Source organism: Phalacrocorax aristotelis, chromosome 1 (genome assembly GCF_949628215.1).
Source record: "Phalacrocorax aristotelis chromosome 1, bGulAri2.1, whole genome shotgun sequence".
In the NCBI taxonomy this organism is placed as follows: Eukaryota; Metazoa; Chordata; class Aves; order Suliformes; family Phalacrocoracidae; genus Phalacrocorax; species Phalacrocorax aristotelis.
The window spans coordinates 161367476-161383807 of record NC_134276.1 but is presented as its reverse complement, the minus strand read 5'-3'; the positions used below and the strand labels follow the sequence as shown (position 1 = coordinate 161383807).

General features: G+C 52.0%; 2 protein-coding genes across 2 annotated transcripts; one reads left to right on the top strand and one right to left on the bottom strand.

Moving 5' to 3' along the window:
• The first annotated feature begins 44 nt into the window (after positions 1 to 44).
• On the top strand, positions 45 to 2464 carry LOC142049311 (urotensin-2 receptor-like). The gene has a single exon (XM_075076916.1). It carries the CDS (start codon positions 1157 to 1159, stop codon positions 2393 to 2395), a length of 1239 nt encoding a protein of 412 aa, XP_074933017.1. The 5' UTR covers positions 45 to 1156; the 3' UTR covers positions 2396 to 2464.
• A 2399-nt stretch (positions 2465 to 4863) lies between these two features.
• Positions 4864 to 8375, bottom strand: LGALS1 (galectin 1). The gene is made up of 4 exons (XM_075076792.1): positions 8285 to 8375; positions 6993 to 7072; positions 5470 to 5641; positions 4864 to 5072 (listed from the first exon to the last, which is right to left on the bottom strand). The coding sequence occupies exons 1-4, from the start codon at positions 8291 to 8293 to the stop codon at positions 4929 to 4931; spliced, it is 405 nt and encodes a 134-aa protein (XP_074932893.1). The 5' UTR covers positions 8294 to 8375; the 3' UTR covers positions 4864 to 4928.
• Positions 8376 to 16332: the final 7957 nt, after the last annotated feature.

Below are 16332 nucleotides of genomic sequence, written 5' to 3'. Positions count from 1 at the left end.
TGCAAATTCTGTCCCACCGTGTCTGTTCCTTGAGATGAATGAGGCTCAGAGGTAGCGTAGCTTTGGGTGCAGAAGTGTGGGGGCACAGGTGTCATGCAGTGATGCCCCACTAGAAGGCAATGGTGCCTACCTAACAAGCTAGTGCTCCCTGCTCTGAGGTGAGGCAGCAGGTCCTGGTGGTTGGAGGGAAGGAGGGGGAAAGCTTAGAGAAGGAGGATGGTCTCTGGGGAGAGGGAGGAAAGAAGGGCTCTAAAATATCCAGCCCTCTTGAGTCTCTAGGAGCTTGCTGCTTATTGGGTGACAAGGGTGGAACAGGGCCAGATCATAGAAAATGTGAGATGTCCTACCATCTGGTGGGCTTGTTGCAGACTGGAGGCTACATCCACTGTCTATGCCTCAAGGCATCCTGATGTCCTTGGAAGGGAGTAGGGGACGAGCCCTCTCAGCCTGGCTTAGCTAAGGGCCAGGGAGAGCAGTGTGGCAGCTCCCTGCCTATTGTACTTTCAGGGCTGGCCCTTGTTTCCCTTCTAAAGCTACAATGCAATGCTTTTTCCCCCTGCCACATTAGGGAGTCTTGGCTTTCAGCTATATCCTCTTTCAAATGAGGAAAACCATGCAAGGGGAAATGAGAAAATGAAAGGGAAAAGAACAAGAAGGAAGAGGGAGCTGGAGGAATGCACTGGGAAAGAAGGAACACGTCTGCAAGAAAGAGGAGGAAGCCAGCACAGCTCCTCAGCTAGTGGCTGAGCGCCCAGTATAAACTGGGACTGCGTTCGCACTGGTGTGTTAAGCTGTGAGTCAGACACATTCCTCCGTGCAGTGGGCAAAGTGACTCCCTGGGGTCTGGTGCAGGGGGACAGAGCCCACCTCTCCAGAGTTTCTCTGAGCTGAGAGGAAACAGACCTGGGAGAAGGAGAAACCCACTTTTCCACTGAGTCTGCTGGTTTCTTTGGGTTCAGCGAACACTGGAGAAGCATCAAACGAGGAGCTAGCAAAGACCAGAGACGTTTCCTCCTGGCTGGCAGAGGTTATTTTGCACCTATCCCCTTCTCAGCCCATTGGTGGTTAAGGAAAACTACCGGAGCTTGTGATGGACAAGATAAGCAAAATGGACTGGGCAGCTGGAGGTGAGGAATAGACTTCTCTGGAGTACCCTATGTCTGCTAAACTCTCACCATTCTTCCCTCTTGTGTTAAGGCTAGCTGTGTGCCATACAGCGAGGGGGGAAGGCAGAAGGAAGGAACAGGTCTCTGACAGCCTGACTTGCTCTTGCTTGCCCTACCCAAAGATGTCTTGTGACCCTTCCCTCATCAGTGCAAGGCCTGGAGAGGATCCTGAGGGTGGCAGCTTCTCGGAGGAAAGCAGTGGTGGGGGTGATGGCAGTAGTGTCCTGGGAGGGGACAGCCCGGTCACGGGGCCGCTGGGTGCAGTGCTGCTGGTCATGTGCCTCACTGGGATGGTGGGGAACATCTACACGGTGGCGGTGGCCTCTGGATGGGTGGCTGGCCGCTCAGCAGGCTCCTTGGGGGTCTATGTGATCAACCTCGCCCTGGCTGACCTCCTGTACCTCTCCACCATTCCCTTTGTGGTCTGTACCTACTTCGCCCATGACTGGTTCTTCGGGGACGTGGGGTGCAGGCTTTTGCTCAGCCTGGACCTCCTCACCATGCACGCTAGCATCTTCCTCCTGACCGCCATGAGCCTGGAGAGGTACTGGGCGGTGGCCAGGCCACTGCAGGCCAGGCGAGCCGGCAATGCTTACCGCAAGCTAGCCAGCACCGTCCTCTGGCTCCTCTCGCTCCTGCTTACAGCCCCCATGATGGTGATGACCCAGCTGAGGGAGGGGCGTGGCCCCCACAAGCGCATCTGCGTCCCTACCTGGACACCAGTGGTCTTTCGGTTCTACCTGACAGTGCTCTTCGCCACCAGCGTCCTGGTGCCTGGCATGGTGCTGGGTGTCGTCTATGCCCGTCTGGCCCAGGCGTACCGGTCCTCTGCCTGGGGCCCAGGGCTGCCGGCAGCTGGACGGGCCCCAACCCGGCGGCTCTTCTCCAGGATCTCCACCATTGTGGTGGCTTACTGGGCCTGCTTCCTCCCCTTCTGGGCCTGGCAGCTGGCTGGGTTGTACTGGGGTGAGGGGCTGGGCATTGGCCCCGCCACCCAGGCTTATCTCAACTTCAGTGTCACCTGCCTGGCCTATGGCAACAGCTGTGTCAACCCCTTCCTCTACACTCTGCTCACCAGCAGCTACCGCCGGCGCTCTGGCTGCAGCAGGATGGGGACGGCACGGCCCCCGGCACCCTCCCTGGAGGCTGCAGGGGACTCAGTGGGAGGCCACGGCATCCCCCCAGCTTTCAGGGAGTTTCTGGGGTCTGGGGGGGAAAGCGAAGGGTAAGCAGTGCCCCATGCCGGGGACACCTCCTAGCCTTTGATGGGGGTTGAGACAAGAAATAAAAGTGCATCACCTTCCATGCTGGCGTGCAGTGTCTTCCATTGTCGTTGTTGCAGTGCCTTTCCCTTCACGCCTTCCCCTTTGTGAGGCTGCTCACCTTCCTCAGCTGAGTGGAGGATGCTTGTCTCAGGGATCCTGACTCCATCCTCAGGTCCTTCATCCTTTGCATGCCAGCCTCCACCTTGCGCAAGGCCAGGGAGTGGGTGGAAGGGAGCAGTCAACCTCGATACATCTAAATTATACCACCAAGATGCCCTCACCACCCCTCACCTCCTTGCTAGCAATGGGCCAAGCCATAACAAAGTCAGGACAACAGTGAGTCACAGATTTCACAGGATCAGTGAGTCACTTCAAGAAGTAGCCACGCTAGCAGGAGACATGAATGAGGTTCATCCTGTTGTGGTAAAGCTCACACTCAGCTTTCTTCCCTCATCCTCCAGAAAAAAAAACCTAAATCTTTGAAGAGTCTTTCTCAAAAAAGACTCCCAAGTGCAGTTAAGAGACATTGTGAGATTTGCCCTAAGCATAGCTCAGAGAGGTCAGCACATCTGCTCAGCTTTCAAGATCAGCCCAGCAGAGAAAGCTGCAAGGAGAGAGCTTCACTACATGTTCCTCAGCACAGCTCATGGAGGGGGCCCTCACCAGCATCATGTCCCTGCTGTGACTGAGGAAATCCCCAACTCTCCAGCCTACCAGATGTAACCCAGTCTGCCAGACTGTGTCAACACCACTCCATAAACAGGGCCAGGAATCTTGTCTTGAGGCCACACAGCCTAGCATGGCTCACTTCCATACAGCTAAACTCTCTTCTCATCCCCAGAAAAAGATGGCCTTGTCCACATCACACCATAAGAAGAGTCGTCAGCCTATACTGTCCCCCAGCCATGCCGATGCACAGGGTATCAATGTTAGATGTTGTGTTTACTATTTCAGATATAGCCCCAAAGAGCAGGGTGTGATCATCTAGAGCAGACTGGCTTTGCGCAACACAGGGCTTCAAGAGAGATCCAGCTGTAAAGCCTCAAGTTGCTTGTACACCCTAAGTGTTCCTGCCTCCCAGCTCAAGTCCATCTTGTGTCCTTGTCTCCAACTTATCTTCCTTCTCAGCCCCCCACAATTCCTAGCAGCCAAGCCTACTTCTTCATGGGCACCTGAGACACAGGACCTGGAATAGTATTATGAATTATGGAGCAAGAACAGGAGTTGCTGCTGCCACAGAAGTTCCTGTGCTCCAGCTGCTCTGCAACTGCTTAATGGGAAGAATCAGCCTGGCCAGGCCTGCAGGGAGTCCTTGTAGGACATCAATTTGTTTGTACTTTGTGTTGTTCATGGCCAAGCCTGGAAGTGAGGACCCAGAGATTGGGTCCTTCCATCCCAGGCCTACCTGGTAAGTGCCGTGCACTGTGAAAAGGGCAGCTCCCACCTTTCCTATGCCCACAGGCATAGCCTGCCCAACAGCAGTAGTCACTGCTGCTGAAGTAGCATTAGACTGACAGAGCCCCTGAGGCAGCTGCTGGCTAGCACCTTGGGTAACAGCCACAGCCCAATGAGAAATATACTGTAACATCAAACCTGCCTCATCACCTCTGATCTCCTCAGATTAGATGTAGAAGTGCTCAGGCTCATTTGGGCTAATGAGTTAAGGGGTAACAAATACATAGTGGAGACATCCTAAGCATCTCACAACCCAGCTGGGCATTGCTACCTCTCCAAGCTCTGGAGGAACCAGAAAAGGCACACAGGGCAGAATAAAACCAGACCCTGCCAGGTTACTGCCACATAAGCTATGGCCCAACAGTATTCATGCTTCTGCAGTTATTGGAAGAAAGTATTTGCATGAGGAGCCCACTGTATGCTCCACCACAGCATCCTTTTCTACTGCTGTTCCCATGCAGCAGCAAGAGGTCCCAAGAAGACATAGGAGATGTCATAAGTGGGACTAGCCACTGCAGAGGGCTACAGGCCAAAGCTGGCACAACTGAGGACTTCCCCTCACTCTGTGCCCCTCTAGGTTTACCTAGCACAGCAACTCAAGGCTGCCTGAGGCCAGCCACAGATGCCTAGTTTAGGGAGAAATAGATTTCATCAACCCACTTTAAATGGGCAGGGTAAGGTGTCAGACCTCAAGAGCAGCTGACTTTGCTTAAGAGACCCTTCCACTCTCCCCTCTAGTCACATCTAGCCCCAGTGTTTCCTCCCGAGACTCTTCTTGGACTTTTCACCTCATGCTTTCCCAGGATTTTGCCCCTCACCCTCCTCACCATGTGTGACTTTAAAGGGCCAAGGCTGGCACAATGACACCACATATGGTACTCCAGCAAATTTGGCTACCCTCCTCCCCCCATGCCCCCAGCAAGGTGACTAACCCATGAGGACTTGCAGTATGAAACAGATTAGAATTTGAGACTGGGTAGACCAAAATTGTCATTTATTGATTGCTTTTTCTGTATCTTTGAGATCTGTGTGTCAGAGGAAGTTACTCCAAGCTGATGCTCTGGAGTGTGAAGTCACCTTGTGTATCAAAGTAATCAAACACAGAAAGACCAAGCCGGTTAGGGAATGTGAACTGGTGGCCTGGCAGGTGGACTGCCACATCGTTTTGGTTGACAACAAAAGTGATCTGCAAGACAAATAGAAAAGTCAAAGAAAGCTTCTACCAAGACACCCTCAAGCCTTTTCCCTCCATTGCACTGCTGTGCCACCCTCTGTTTTGCAGTGTGAACACGCTCAGCAGCATAACCAGCTCTTCAACAGCAGGAGTGTTATTCTGGTCTCCCAAGGGATGCTTATTCCCTGCTCAGTTCAATAACAACATCCCTGTGAGCTAGCTGGAGCTTGCATATTTGATCCCCACCCTCCATCATTGCCCAGAGCCCTGGATGGTGGCACTGGCCAAGCAGGAGAAGCCAGCCACCTCCTGTGCAGACAGTCCTGAGACAGCCCCTGCAATTGGGTGCCTTGTGCCAAACACCCTCCCTTCACCAGGGCAGGTACAGAGAGTGCATCCCAGGCCTCACCTCAGCTGTACCCCCCTTCTGGAAAGGGAAGACGCTCTCCCTGTGCTCTGCACCCCACTCTTCCACCTTCTTTGAGTTGCACACAATGGTGTTCACATCACCATGAGCATCAAAACGGGGATTGAAGTGAAGCCCAAGGTGGGAAGGATCCTTCCCCAGATTCATCACAAAGCTGCAGAGAAAGACATTAATACGGTTTTAATCAATACTATGGTAGCATGTTGCTCATTACCATGAGCATCTCTGGATCTGTTGCTTCAAGCCCAGCTGAGGGTAACCAAAAAGAAGCCCTTTGCTAAACTGCACAGCTTCCCTAAAAAAAAAAGTGGTGCTGTGTCAGTAAGGGGTACTCTCCTCCACTGCAGTGACAAGCCCCTCAGTACCATCCCTGGGAGAGACACTGCTTAGTTGCCACAAAGCTTTTAACAAGAGAAAGGTTCAGCACTTAGCCCTGAACAGGGAGTTATCCTGTACCTAAACCAGCTCCCAAGGAATCAGTTGCTTTTCAATTTTCCTTTCAGGCCCAAACAGTTAGCTGGTGCTGCACCCTCCCTGACAGCCACTGCCTCCTCCCCACCCTGCAGGCAGCTGAAATAATTACCATGTCACTCACTATCCCAAAGCATCTGCAATGGCAGTGGGAGGAAGCCGCTTCCTAGCCCAGTGTCCACCTTGCCTCCAGGCCTCTTACCCAGATGAGAAGAGAGGAGGCATATTATTTGGCAAGAGAAAGCCCAGGAGGCTTCCCTCTGATGCTATCAAACTTCAAAGGCACTCGGAAGAGCTGGGACATGTTTCCTGGAACACCACTAGTGCTGCTACAGCGGCTACAGGCTCCACCTCCTTACCCACCAAGAGGCCCCACCAGCCACAGACCTGCACAAGGGCTGGAGGCTGCTGCAGAGGCTTCCCTGAGGGCCCCAGCCACCCTGATCCCTGCAGCATTAGGAGCACATTTCAACTTACTCCCACCTGCCCACTTACCACCTTCTCCCCCCAGCACTTAAGAGGCCTCTCCACTGGGTGAAAGCAAGCTTCAACAGCTTGAGACCCCCTGCTGCAACATGCAACCTTTCCATTTGCACCATTAGCTGGAGCTGTGTCTCAGAGCATCCAAGACCTCCCAGCTGCTTAGGTTATAATGTCCTCCTGCCCAGTGAAGCAAGGCACTGTAATAGTGTCCCTGCTTCTATGCCATCTTCATGCAGGGGAGAGGATATGGCTGTGGGGATGGTCTCAACCCAAATCTCAGTACAGGCATGGCTTCCATTTCCCTTAGCTTGCACTAGAGAGGATGTGGTCACTGCCAGTGCATGCAACTGGAGCTTCACATCTGCTTTGGCTTAGCCCCTTGGCAGTAGCATGCGTCTGCAAAGTGCATTAGACAATGACTCACTGGGAAGCACTGCTGGTGTTAACCCCTTCTAAAGCTTCTCCTCTCCTACGCAAGGGAGGGATTCCTTCTGTCCCCCACACCTCAGTGTTGTGTCTTGGTCATGCCTGGGCAGCACAGCACAACTTACCTCTTGGCGCTTGGTGCAATTTTCCCCTTGACAGTCAGGCGCTGGCCAGGCTTGAGACCCAAGTTGGTGCATACTGGTCCCTGGAGAATGTGGAAGCAGAGGTGTTAGCTCAGTACCTACCTGCTGGCTTACTTGCTCTGACTTGGCAGCTCTCCCTACTGCCTTGCGAGACAGTGCATTGCTTTGGACCACTGGAGAGACAGGGCAGCTCCCTTCCCCTAGGGCATTGCACCAGGGACATCCCAGAGAAGTTACTTCAGTCACATGGGACATGTGCCCAATTTCCCAACCTTTCTTCTGCTGCTCTCATCAACATATCTGCATTTCACAGTAGTGAAACATAAGTACCTGCAAGCTCTCATCACACCCACCCTGTCCCAAACACACCCACGTGCCTTGTGGGTCTCGCATCATCCCACACAAGCTTTTCCCCTGGCTTGGATTTGAACTTCAAGCCTTGCGTAGGTCCTGGGGCTCAGACACTTTGCTCCCCAGCACTTGGTGTTTTTTCTTTTCATACATTCAGTACTTGCAAGAACATTCTCCTGCTCCATGCACACACCTTTCTCCACCTTCTCTCGAGGAGAACTAAAATATCCTGGTAAACCCTTATGTACTCATTTTCTATCACACCAGATACAAGGCCCCAGGAATACTGAGTCTTGCCCCCATCCCACTTTAATAAGCCTGCACTTAGGGGACACTGATTAATCACCCTCAGTCTAATGAAAGATAAATTAATCAAAGAAGTGCAATCACTCTTCTGACACAAGCATCTTCTTGGCTGTCCTTGACACTCATAGATGGACACTTCTATACAGCAAATTTCCTTACACAAAAGAGAGAGATAATGACTCAGTGACTCATGAAAACTTCAGCCAGGAAGCAAGCATTAAGGTTGCCCAGAAGAGGAGATGCTCAGAAAGCAATAAACATTACCACAGCTGCTTCCCCAGAGCAGAGCGGCTGTAAAACATGTTACCCCAGCTCCAGAGCCAGCCCTACAAGGACCCCCCCACATACCTCCCCAAAGGTTTTCTGCAGGAGGAAAAAAAAAAACCCACTCCTGCCAGAACAAGAAATAGCAGCCACCTCTCTGTAATGGATGCAGCAGGAATTCTTCCTCCCCAGCAGCAGGCACCCAGTGCTAGCAGACTGTCTGACACAAGGGATGATGAGCAGCTGGAGGAGGCTAGTGCAAGCACCCTCACACCAAGCCAACATATTCCCCATAGTCCCACTCCCTGAAACACCACCTCAAGCAAAGGTACCCCATCCCTTTCTCTACTCACGCAAGACATGGTGCTTGCTTGGCAGGCTAATGCTCCTCTCCTCCAAGGTGCAACAGTCCCAGGCAAGTAACTCTAGGGACCCCACCCTTGCCTTTAAATAGATGGAGAGCTGAGTTGTCCCAGCCCTTCTCCAGCCCCACCCGCCAATGAGACCAAGGAAAGTGTGGGAGGGGTTGGTTTTGGGGGGAGGGAGGGCCTGTCAGGCAGAGCTGCCTCCTCCCACCCTCACCCAGGCTCCTCTCCAGGATGCTAAACCCAGCCTTTCCAAGCAGGCTGACAGCCGCTCCAGGAGGAGATCCAGCTGTGTGTGGCCATGAAGCCAATGGAAAATAGTTTTACAACGAGTGTTTTACTATGCAAGGCTTTTATCCCACATGGAAAATGGTCAGTTGGATTGATACTTGGTGGGAAGGGTCTGGGAGGAGGGCTGGGCTCTTCAGCTCTGGTTAAATCAGGAGCAGAAGAAATATCACTGAGTACACAGTGATATCACAGTACTCCAGAAACTCTTTGTGGCCCAGGTGAAACCCCAGGAGCAGAGGATTGAAGCTGGATCCAGGGCCACCCAGCTGCACTATCAAGCCTTGCTGACCCCAAAAGTTGCCCAGCTGCTGACCCAGCCCTTACCACCCACCCTTTTAGGTACAGGAACCAAAGGAGGGAAAATAGTCCTTATTCTGCAGAACCCCTAAACACTCTCAAAACCAGGCAGTTCATCTTGGCTGTAGGGTATAGCAAACCAGGAGGAAGCCGTCTTGGAGGGGTGAGGAGGAATTATCCAGGAAAGCTCAGTGCCTGGCTATTGCACCTACCCTAAGCCCACCTGGGGTGCTGAGGAACAAGGCGTTGGGGGCGAAACACTCTATCACAATAAGCCATAGGCTCTATATGTCTTTTATCTGATTCCATGTTCTTTTTGTGGAAAGTATGATCAACTCCGGGTGAAAGGATTCCTTTGGAAAAAGTTACTCAATTACTACATGGCTCAACTGTAATTACACTGAAAGAGGAGGGAAAAAAATCAGGCAGTAAGCCAAGCCTGTGGCTTAAAGCTCTCCTTGTCTTGCATATTTGTCTAAATCACAAGACGCTCTGTGATTTCCTTAAGAGGCCCAGAACTGAAACTCACTGAAACACTTTATTCTTCCCTTTCTGTGAGGTCCATCAGTTCCCCATCTCCTGAGGATGTGATAGTCCCCATTCCCCCTACCACCATGGAGCACAACCCCAGAGGCGTCCTGGGTGTTTTCCAGGTTGGTGCTTATTTATAATTGTATAATATTTAATATATTAATAACAATCATTGATGTTTCCCATTGCTGCCATCAACGCCAGCAGAGGTAGCAAGGAGGCTCTCCTGCCTGCTGGAACTGAGGAGGGCCTGGAAAGGCTCCAGCCTTCAGCCAGGTTGCTGACCACCCCTCAACAAAAGGGGACTGGCGTAAAGGCCAAAGAGGGCTTCTCTGCTCTGACATGTCCACTCCCTCTTTCCTGCTCTGGAAACCTGCCTCAGGGCGCAGCACTTGAGCCTGATCCCTTCCATGTGGTGCAGAAAAAGGAGGATTCCTCCATACCAGCAGGAGGAAAAGTAACCAGAGCCAGCTTTCCTCTGCACAGAATGTGTGTGTAAATAAATAAATTCCTTTCAGCTGCAGGATTTTGTGAGACCAAACCCCTGAAAAGGACATCTCTTAAGGAGATGAGGTGCTGCTGGAGCCATGGTCTAGCAGGTTGCAGGGAGGACTAGGAGGGACTGTTCCTATGCAAGAAATGGTGGACAGGGAAAGGAAATGTGTAGATATTTGCTCACTTAGAGCTGGAAATGGAGGAGGCCATTTAAAAGGTCAGGGGTAGATTCTTGTTTCCTGCGGCGTTTCTGGCAGCTGGGCACTGTAACCCGGCCTTAGTAGCCACCAGCTCCTTCAGTCACACTTGTCCAGGGACCATCCTCCAAATGCTGCTAAGATTAGACACCAACTCATGGATAGCAGGTGATAACAAGGGAGGGGATACCATACCAGAGGAGACACTGCAAGGGTTATTCACATAAAGGAAATTCAGCCTTCAGACTTGAGTCTACCTCAGGCAGCCCATGTTTGTCTGTTGGAAGTCCAGGTGTCTCCACTGGCTTTTGAGGAGCTGTGAATTAAATGGCATTAGCTTGACAGGCTAATACTGCAGGCAAGGAGCCCATGGGGCATCCCATTGCCGGTAGACCATGGGCTACCTTCATCAGTACAATGCCATGTCTCCCTTCCTAGCTCTGGATTGGAGCCACCATGATGAGGTTACAAAACCTAAAGCCCCAGGATCAGCGTCCTCACAAGGTATGGTTGAATTCAGGGGAGGGAGGGTCCCTGCTTACCATGATGGCACAACAGACAGGGACGGTATCCGCAGCCATGCTGACACCTGCTTTACCATACTGAAGATGCAGAGGTGCCTGCCCGTTATTTTCAGGAGGAATGTGGTGTAGGAAGAGCTACTGTGGCTTGAGAAGGGTAGAGCCAGGCTCGTTAGAGCTGGCAATCCTCAACTCCCATCACCTCGTTCCATATCAGTTTGTGGTAGGTCAGCCAGCTAGGGGATGTGCCAGCAGGTTATCAGTCCATGTGATCTGCAAAGGATGGAGATGAGGAAGATGAGGACAGATCACAGAAGACCTTGGTGGCACAGGCTTATCCTGCTGTGTGGGAACTCAGCAGTGGGGTAGGGTACTTTTCTTCCACCGTTGCAGCCAGGCTCTTCCTCACCAGGAGAGCTCTCCTGCATCACATTGCAAATCCTGACTTTTTTTACAGGGAGAGACACTGATCTGCACTGTACCTTGGGAAGCAAAAGATCTTCTTCATCCAAGCCAAAGGGAGTGAGTGGACCTGATGCTGTTGCAGCAAACAGTGGCCTTGGCCAGCCAAGCTCTTGGCCAGAGGGAGCCGCAAGTGTGGAGAAGGGAGTAATGTCTGTGGGGTATTTCTTCAGCAGTGCCTCATCTCTGGTTATGAGGGTGAGGCAGGTGGTGTTTGCACCTGCACCTGCATTCTCCAAACTGGGAACCTGTGTCCTGGACAGGATGGGGCCAGCAGAGCCAGCAGCCATGGCAGGGGCAGACAAATTCACAGCCAGCACATGTGTGCAAGGCCAGAAATCATAGCAAAGACACCACCAAGCATGTCCTATGCTAGGGATTAGGCATTCTGCTCAGGTCCTGACTCTGGGCATCTCCCCTGTGGCCTGTGCTTCAGAGACATCCTGGCTCCTGGTAGTGACATGCTGCCCTCTCGCTAGCCTTTCCTTGCACAATGTCCCTGTCTGCTCACTCCTTCTTGGAAAGTGCTTCTTGCCATTGTACGGTGAGCAATCCCAGACAGTCCTCAAAGAACTGCTGCTGCCTTCGGGGCCTGAGCTCATCCCCTGACGCTGGCGGTGACCCATCATTCCTGTAGAAGGGGCCAGACACCCCGATCTGTTGCCAGGGATGCCCATGATTTTCATTGTGGCTCTTCTCCCAGGGTCTCAGCCTTCTTCCTGCAGTCACCTTGACACCCAAAGAACCTGTGCTGATCTCTCCATGCTGAGATGGTACCATTTCTTGAGCTTCTAGCTTTCCTCGTGGACAACCCCAGCCCTCCCAACCTCCAAGCTGTAATTCAGCTTAGGTTGAAGAGGAAAACATGATTGCTAAGGGTGAGTTTCGTTATATAGAGCCTGCCTTCTGGTCTAACTGATAGGCACTGGTATGCCTCAGCATACCCAGACTGGTCCTGCATGCTGAAGACTGGTGTACAGCTACTGCACACTGTGGGGCTGAGTTGAACTGCTGGGCTGAGTTGTTGGGTGGATCTAGCCAAGGTGGTTTGGCAGCCACCAGAGAAATAGCTTGGTCAACCAAGTGTCTGAAGCAAAAGAGGGAAGATCTTCCCCCAGATCTGCTTGTGAGGGATGCAGCGATAGACAGGGCATTGCAAGTCATGGGCCTTGGAGGACTGGGAAAGGGCCTGGCTGAAAAGCCCGTGGACTACGTGACCAAAATCCACTTGTATACATTGCTCTCCATCTGGCAAAAGCCTGTTTGGGCTGCAATTACTCCTTCAATGATTTGCAACATCTTTCCACTGGGAGAGTGTCTTTGTACCTGTTCAGCCACTTTGTGGGTTGTGGTATTTTAAATTCAGGATTAGGTGTGCTAAACTCAAAGTTATTATCTCACGGACAGAGAGCCTCACATCAGGAATGAGCCACAGCAGGATCTCCCAAGCTTTGCCTGCTGAAACATTTCCAACCACATCCAATTTCCTGGATTAGGAGCCACCTATGAGGCTCTGGCTCCTGCTGACTCTAGAATCTCTGCTTTCATTAAATCAGTATGGAAATATGTTCCCCAATGGTGAAGATAATCCTGCAAATGTTATCAAAGGGTACCTGGACAAAGTGATTTATCTGGTTGAGCCTGAAATTACAGCTTGGGGAAGCAGGAATGATTCCTGCTCATGCTAATGACACCAGGATGTGTTAGACACACCTCAAAGTGCATCAGGGGAGCTCCCCAAATCTGTGCTCCCCACCTCCTTCCTTGCACCTCTGGCTGCTCACATTGGGTTCCATCTTGCCTGTGGGGTGTAAACCCTCCCTGGGCAGAGCAGGGAAGGGAGTGCTCCTGGTCTGCCAGCTGGGGTGGTATCCCTGTGGCTATGGGATGGGCACAGCGCCCTGGCTGGGAGGGCAGGGAGGGAGCCAGGTGCTGGGTCACAGCCATGGGCAGCATGGATCAGCCTGTGTCAGCCCACAGAGACAGTTGGCCCAAGCCGTTCAAGTGCCCTTCTTGCATGTGAGAATGGTGAGAAGCCACCCCACTGCTTTGGGTTAGCTCCTCTGCCCAGGTGATGGGCGGGAGGACTCCTCACCTGATGTGCTAGAAATACTGACAGCACAGCAAAAAAGCACCAAGCCTTCGATTAACTTGGACGTGAAGGATCCTGACTGTGAGCCTTGAGCAGCGGAGTTAGCAGATCTTTAATCCCAGCCAGGCGGTGACTGGTCGGGAAGGCTTCAGCCCATCTGCATTCCAGCTTAAGGGCACATGGTCCATGGCAGAACAGCAAAAGCAAATCAAGGAGGGGCAGCCTGATGTTTTAGGAAAGCATGTTTTTGGTTTTGACACAGAGAGGTTGCTCGCAATGACACAGCCCAGACCAGGTAGTTGCTACACATAGAGGATTTCCAGGAGCTATAAACGCAGGTTAAGAAAAGCCTTGCAGCAGGTCAGACAATCACTGTTGAGCCAGAGGGGGGACAGCAGACCGGGGAGAGCTGGAAGGTGAATGGAGTAAGGCTTAAGTTCTCCTGTAGGCAAAGTATAATTAGGGATCTTGTACAACTCTGCCACACAGTTTGAAACTGATAATACTTTTCTCATTTAAAGAAAATAGGAAATCAACTTCTGAGCAGTGGTGTGAATTTCCAATTTTCTTTAAATAAATCAAGTTGAAGAAATAGAAAGAAAGGAAAAGGTAGAAGTGAAAATGAGTTGGGGTGCAGCATGTGTAGTTCAGGCTGTGCAGGCATTGCAGGCAAGGCTTCAAACCTAACCTTGAAGAAATGACATGTTTCGAAAGCAGAGCTACAAGCTCAGCAAATGCTGACTATAGAGGGGAAGACATTGCCACCGCTTGTCTGGACGTTGGCTAATGACTTCCAGAGGGCCTGCAACATAAGCCCAGTGCCACCACTGTAGGAGAGAGAGGGAATATTGTGCTAAAATGTTACACTAAGGAATATTCCTGGGCTGCTGGTTAGTGCTGGGAGTTCAAGGGCAAGGAAACGCGGCTCCACGCGGGAGAGTCAGATGTGCCAGAGCAGGAGAGCTGCAGGCTATTGACTGACTGTGGCCACCGGCTCTACACTGCTGTAATACCCAAATTGGTGTCCTTGAAGTGCCTTAGAAACCTGCCATTTATTGAGCCTATTTCAAGCCTAGGAGCAACCTGCTGAGGCATATTCCCTGTCTCGGATTGTTGTCTGTTAAAGCGACTTTTGAGACGCGCTGGGCAGAGGTTTGTTTGCTGTACTTAATATGCAAACTGTAAGTGGATGTTGTGTTTGAACACGTTACAGCAACCCAGATGCTGGTTTCAGCTCTTCCAAGAGAGAGTGCTCAGGAGAAGTATGTTTGTGGAATACAGGCACGTTCTCCTGCAACACCCTTGAGACCGAAACTCAGCCACATGCCATTTTTCAGTGAGTGTTGTGTGTAAAAACCAGTCTGGAATGATAATCCTGAAGAAAAGGGTTGCCTTGAGTAGGCTTCACTGGCAGGAACGACAAATAAGCCTGAAAACACACTTTTTCTTGTACGTGCAAAGTTGTACCTAGGGAGTGGCATGTAATAGTCTCCATACACAGCAGAAACAGCATCAGAGCTGCTCAGGAGGCAAGGCCGGCAGGGATCCTGGAGCACATCAGGGTTTCCTGACTGATATGTACCCTGCATGGGCCATCGCATCTGCTTTAGCAAATGAGTTTGTCTGCAGCCAGCCTGCGAGCCAGCTTTAGGGGCACATCTTGTGCTTGAAGAACCTCCAAAGCACATGAGACCACAAGGCATCAACAGAGCTGAGCTAAAGCCAAGGCAGGCAAAATGCCAGCTTGGCCTTTCCGAGGGGCAATGAGGCCCCGCCAGCCAGCAGGAGCTGGAGAAAAGAGATTGCCTTGGGTGGACATGCTCCTGCCCTCCCTTGGGGTCCTGCAGGTGGTACAGCTCATTATTCCCCAATGGGGACAAATCCTCCTGGCCCCAAAGCCAGTGCAGCCTACGAGTCCCCTCTGCTTCTTGACTGGGGACCCCCTGAAAATCCCTCGGGGGATTTCAGCTGCATGTGCCATCCCTCACTTGGTGCCCCAAACAGTTAGGTAGTACTGAGCCCTGTTAGGCAGTTGCTGCCTGCCACCCTACAGACAACTGGAACAACTACCCTCTTGCTAGTAAGCCGTCTGTTATCCACTGGGATCGGCTGCTGAAATGGGAGGGTGTTTTGGCACGGCTTTGCAGCCTCCCTTCCCTGAGGCTTGTGCTATTTGGGGAGAGAAAGCGCAGGGTGCTACTCTCCGATGCTATCACAGTTTGGAGGCAGTGGAAAGTGCTGGGACGCGTCATCCCCTGCAACACTGTTGGTTCCCACCCCCTTGCAAGGGGGCCCAGGCACCCTCCGGGGCTGGTGAGTACATCCACATCACTGCTGTGGTGAGGCTGTGTTACTCTTTCAGGAGTTTTTTGAAGCAGATCTCTCTGAGGAAGACCTTTGCAGATCCATCTTTACACCTGCCAGCAAGCACACCCGTCCATCATCATGTCCCACACAAGAACTAGCTCTTCTTCACCTCTGGCTTCTCCAGCTTGCTCTGCTCCCTGGGCAGAGAGCAGGCACTGAAACACTCTATTGATGCAAAGCTGGGCTTTGCTGCAGCACTTGGGAAGAACTGGCCTTGGGTGCTCAGTGCAGTCTGGGTGTCATTTGTCCACACCTTAAGGCAAAAGATAGGGTCCACACTCGGGATCTCCTTGGTTCCTTCCTCCATATGCAGAGCTGGGGTAGGTTCACAGCAGCAGCTGTGAACTGGGTGGTCATACAAGCTGTTTCATCGGGAGCACAAGCTCACACCCCCAGTGCTGGCAGCACAGACATACTCTCCCTCTCTTCCACCTTGTGCTCCAGGGTTGGGCTCCTCAGCCTTTCCCAAACAAAGGACCATCTAATTTTTCTGGAAGAACGACAATGACCAGCTCACATCCCAGCAGAACTGGGTGGCTTGGGAAAAAGGAGGGAAGTGTGCCGATACACTTGGCACCCAAGTGAAAAACATGGCATTGTTCTATGGGATCATAGTCTTGCTCTTGTTATGATGGACATTGAGGCTGAGCACTGACAAACTCCTGACTTTGGCTGGAGGGGTAGATCTTGACATGCCAGCTGACTGCCTGGCCATGTGCATGGGTGGGGGGCGTTTCTGTGGGACAGATTTAAGGATTTTACAAAGCATTGTTGGCCCATGCA

Coding starts and splice junctions, on each gene's coding strand:
- LOC142049311 (XM_075076916.1), top strand. CDS start 1,157: ATGTCTGCTAAACTCTCACCATTCTTCCCTCTTGTGTTAAGGCTAGCT.
- LGALS1 (XM_075076792.1), bottom strand. Junction 5,642..6,992: donor ATTGCACCAAGCGCCAAGAG/GTAAGTTGTGCT, acceptor CTTTCTCTGCAG/CTTTGTGATGAATCTGGGGA. Junction 5,073..5,469: donor AGAAGGGGGGTACAGCTGAG/GTGAGGCCTGGG, acceptor TTTGTCTTGCAG/ATCACTTTTGTTGTCAACCA.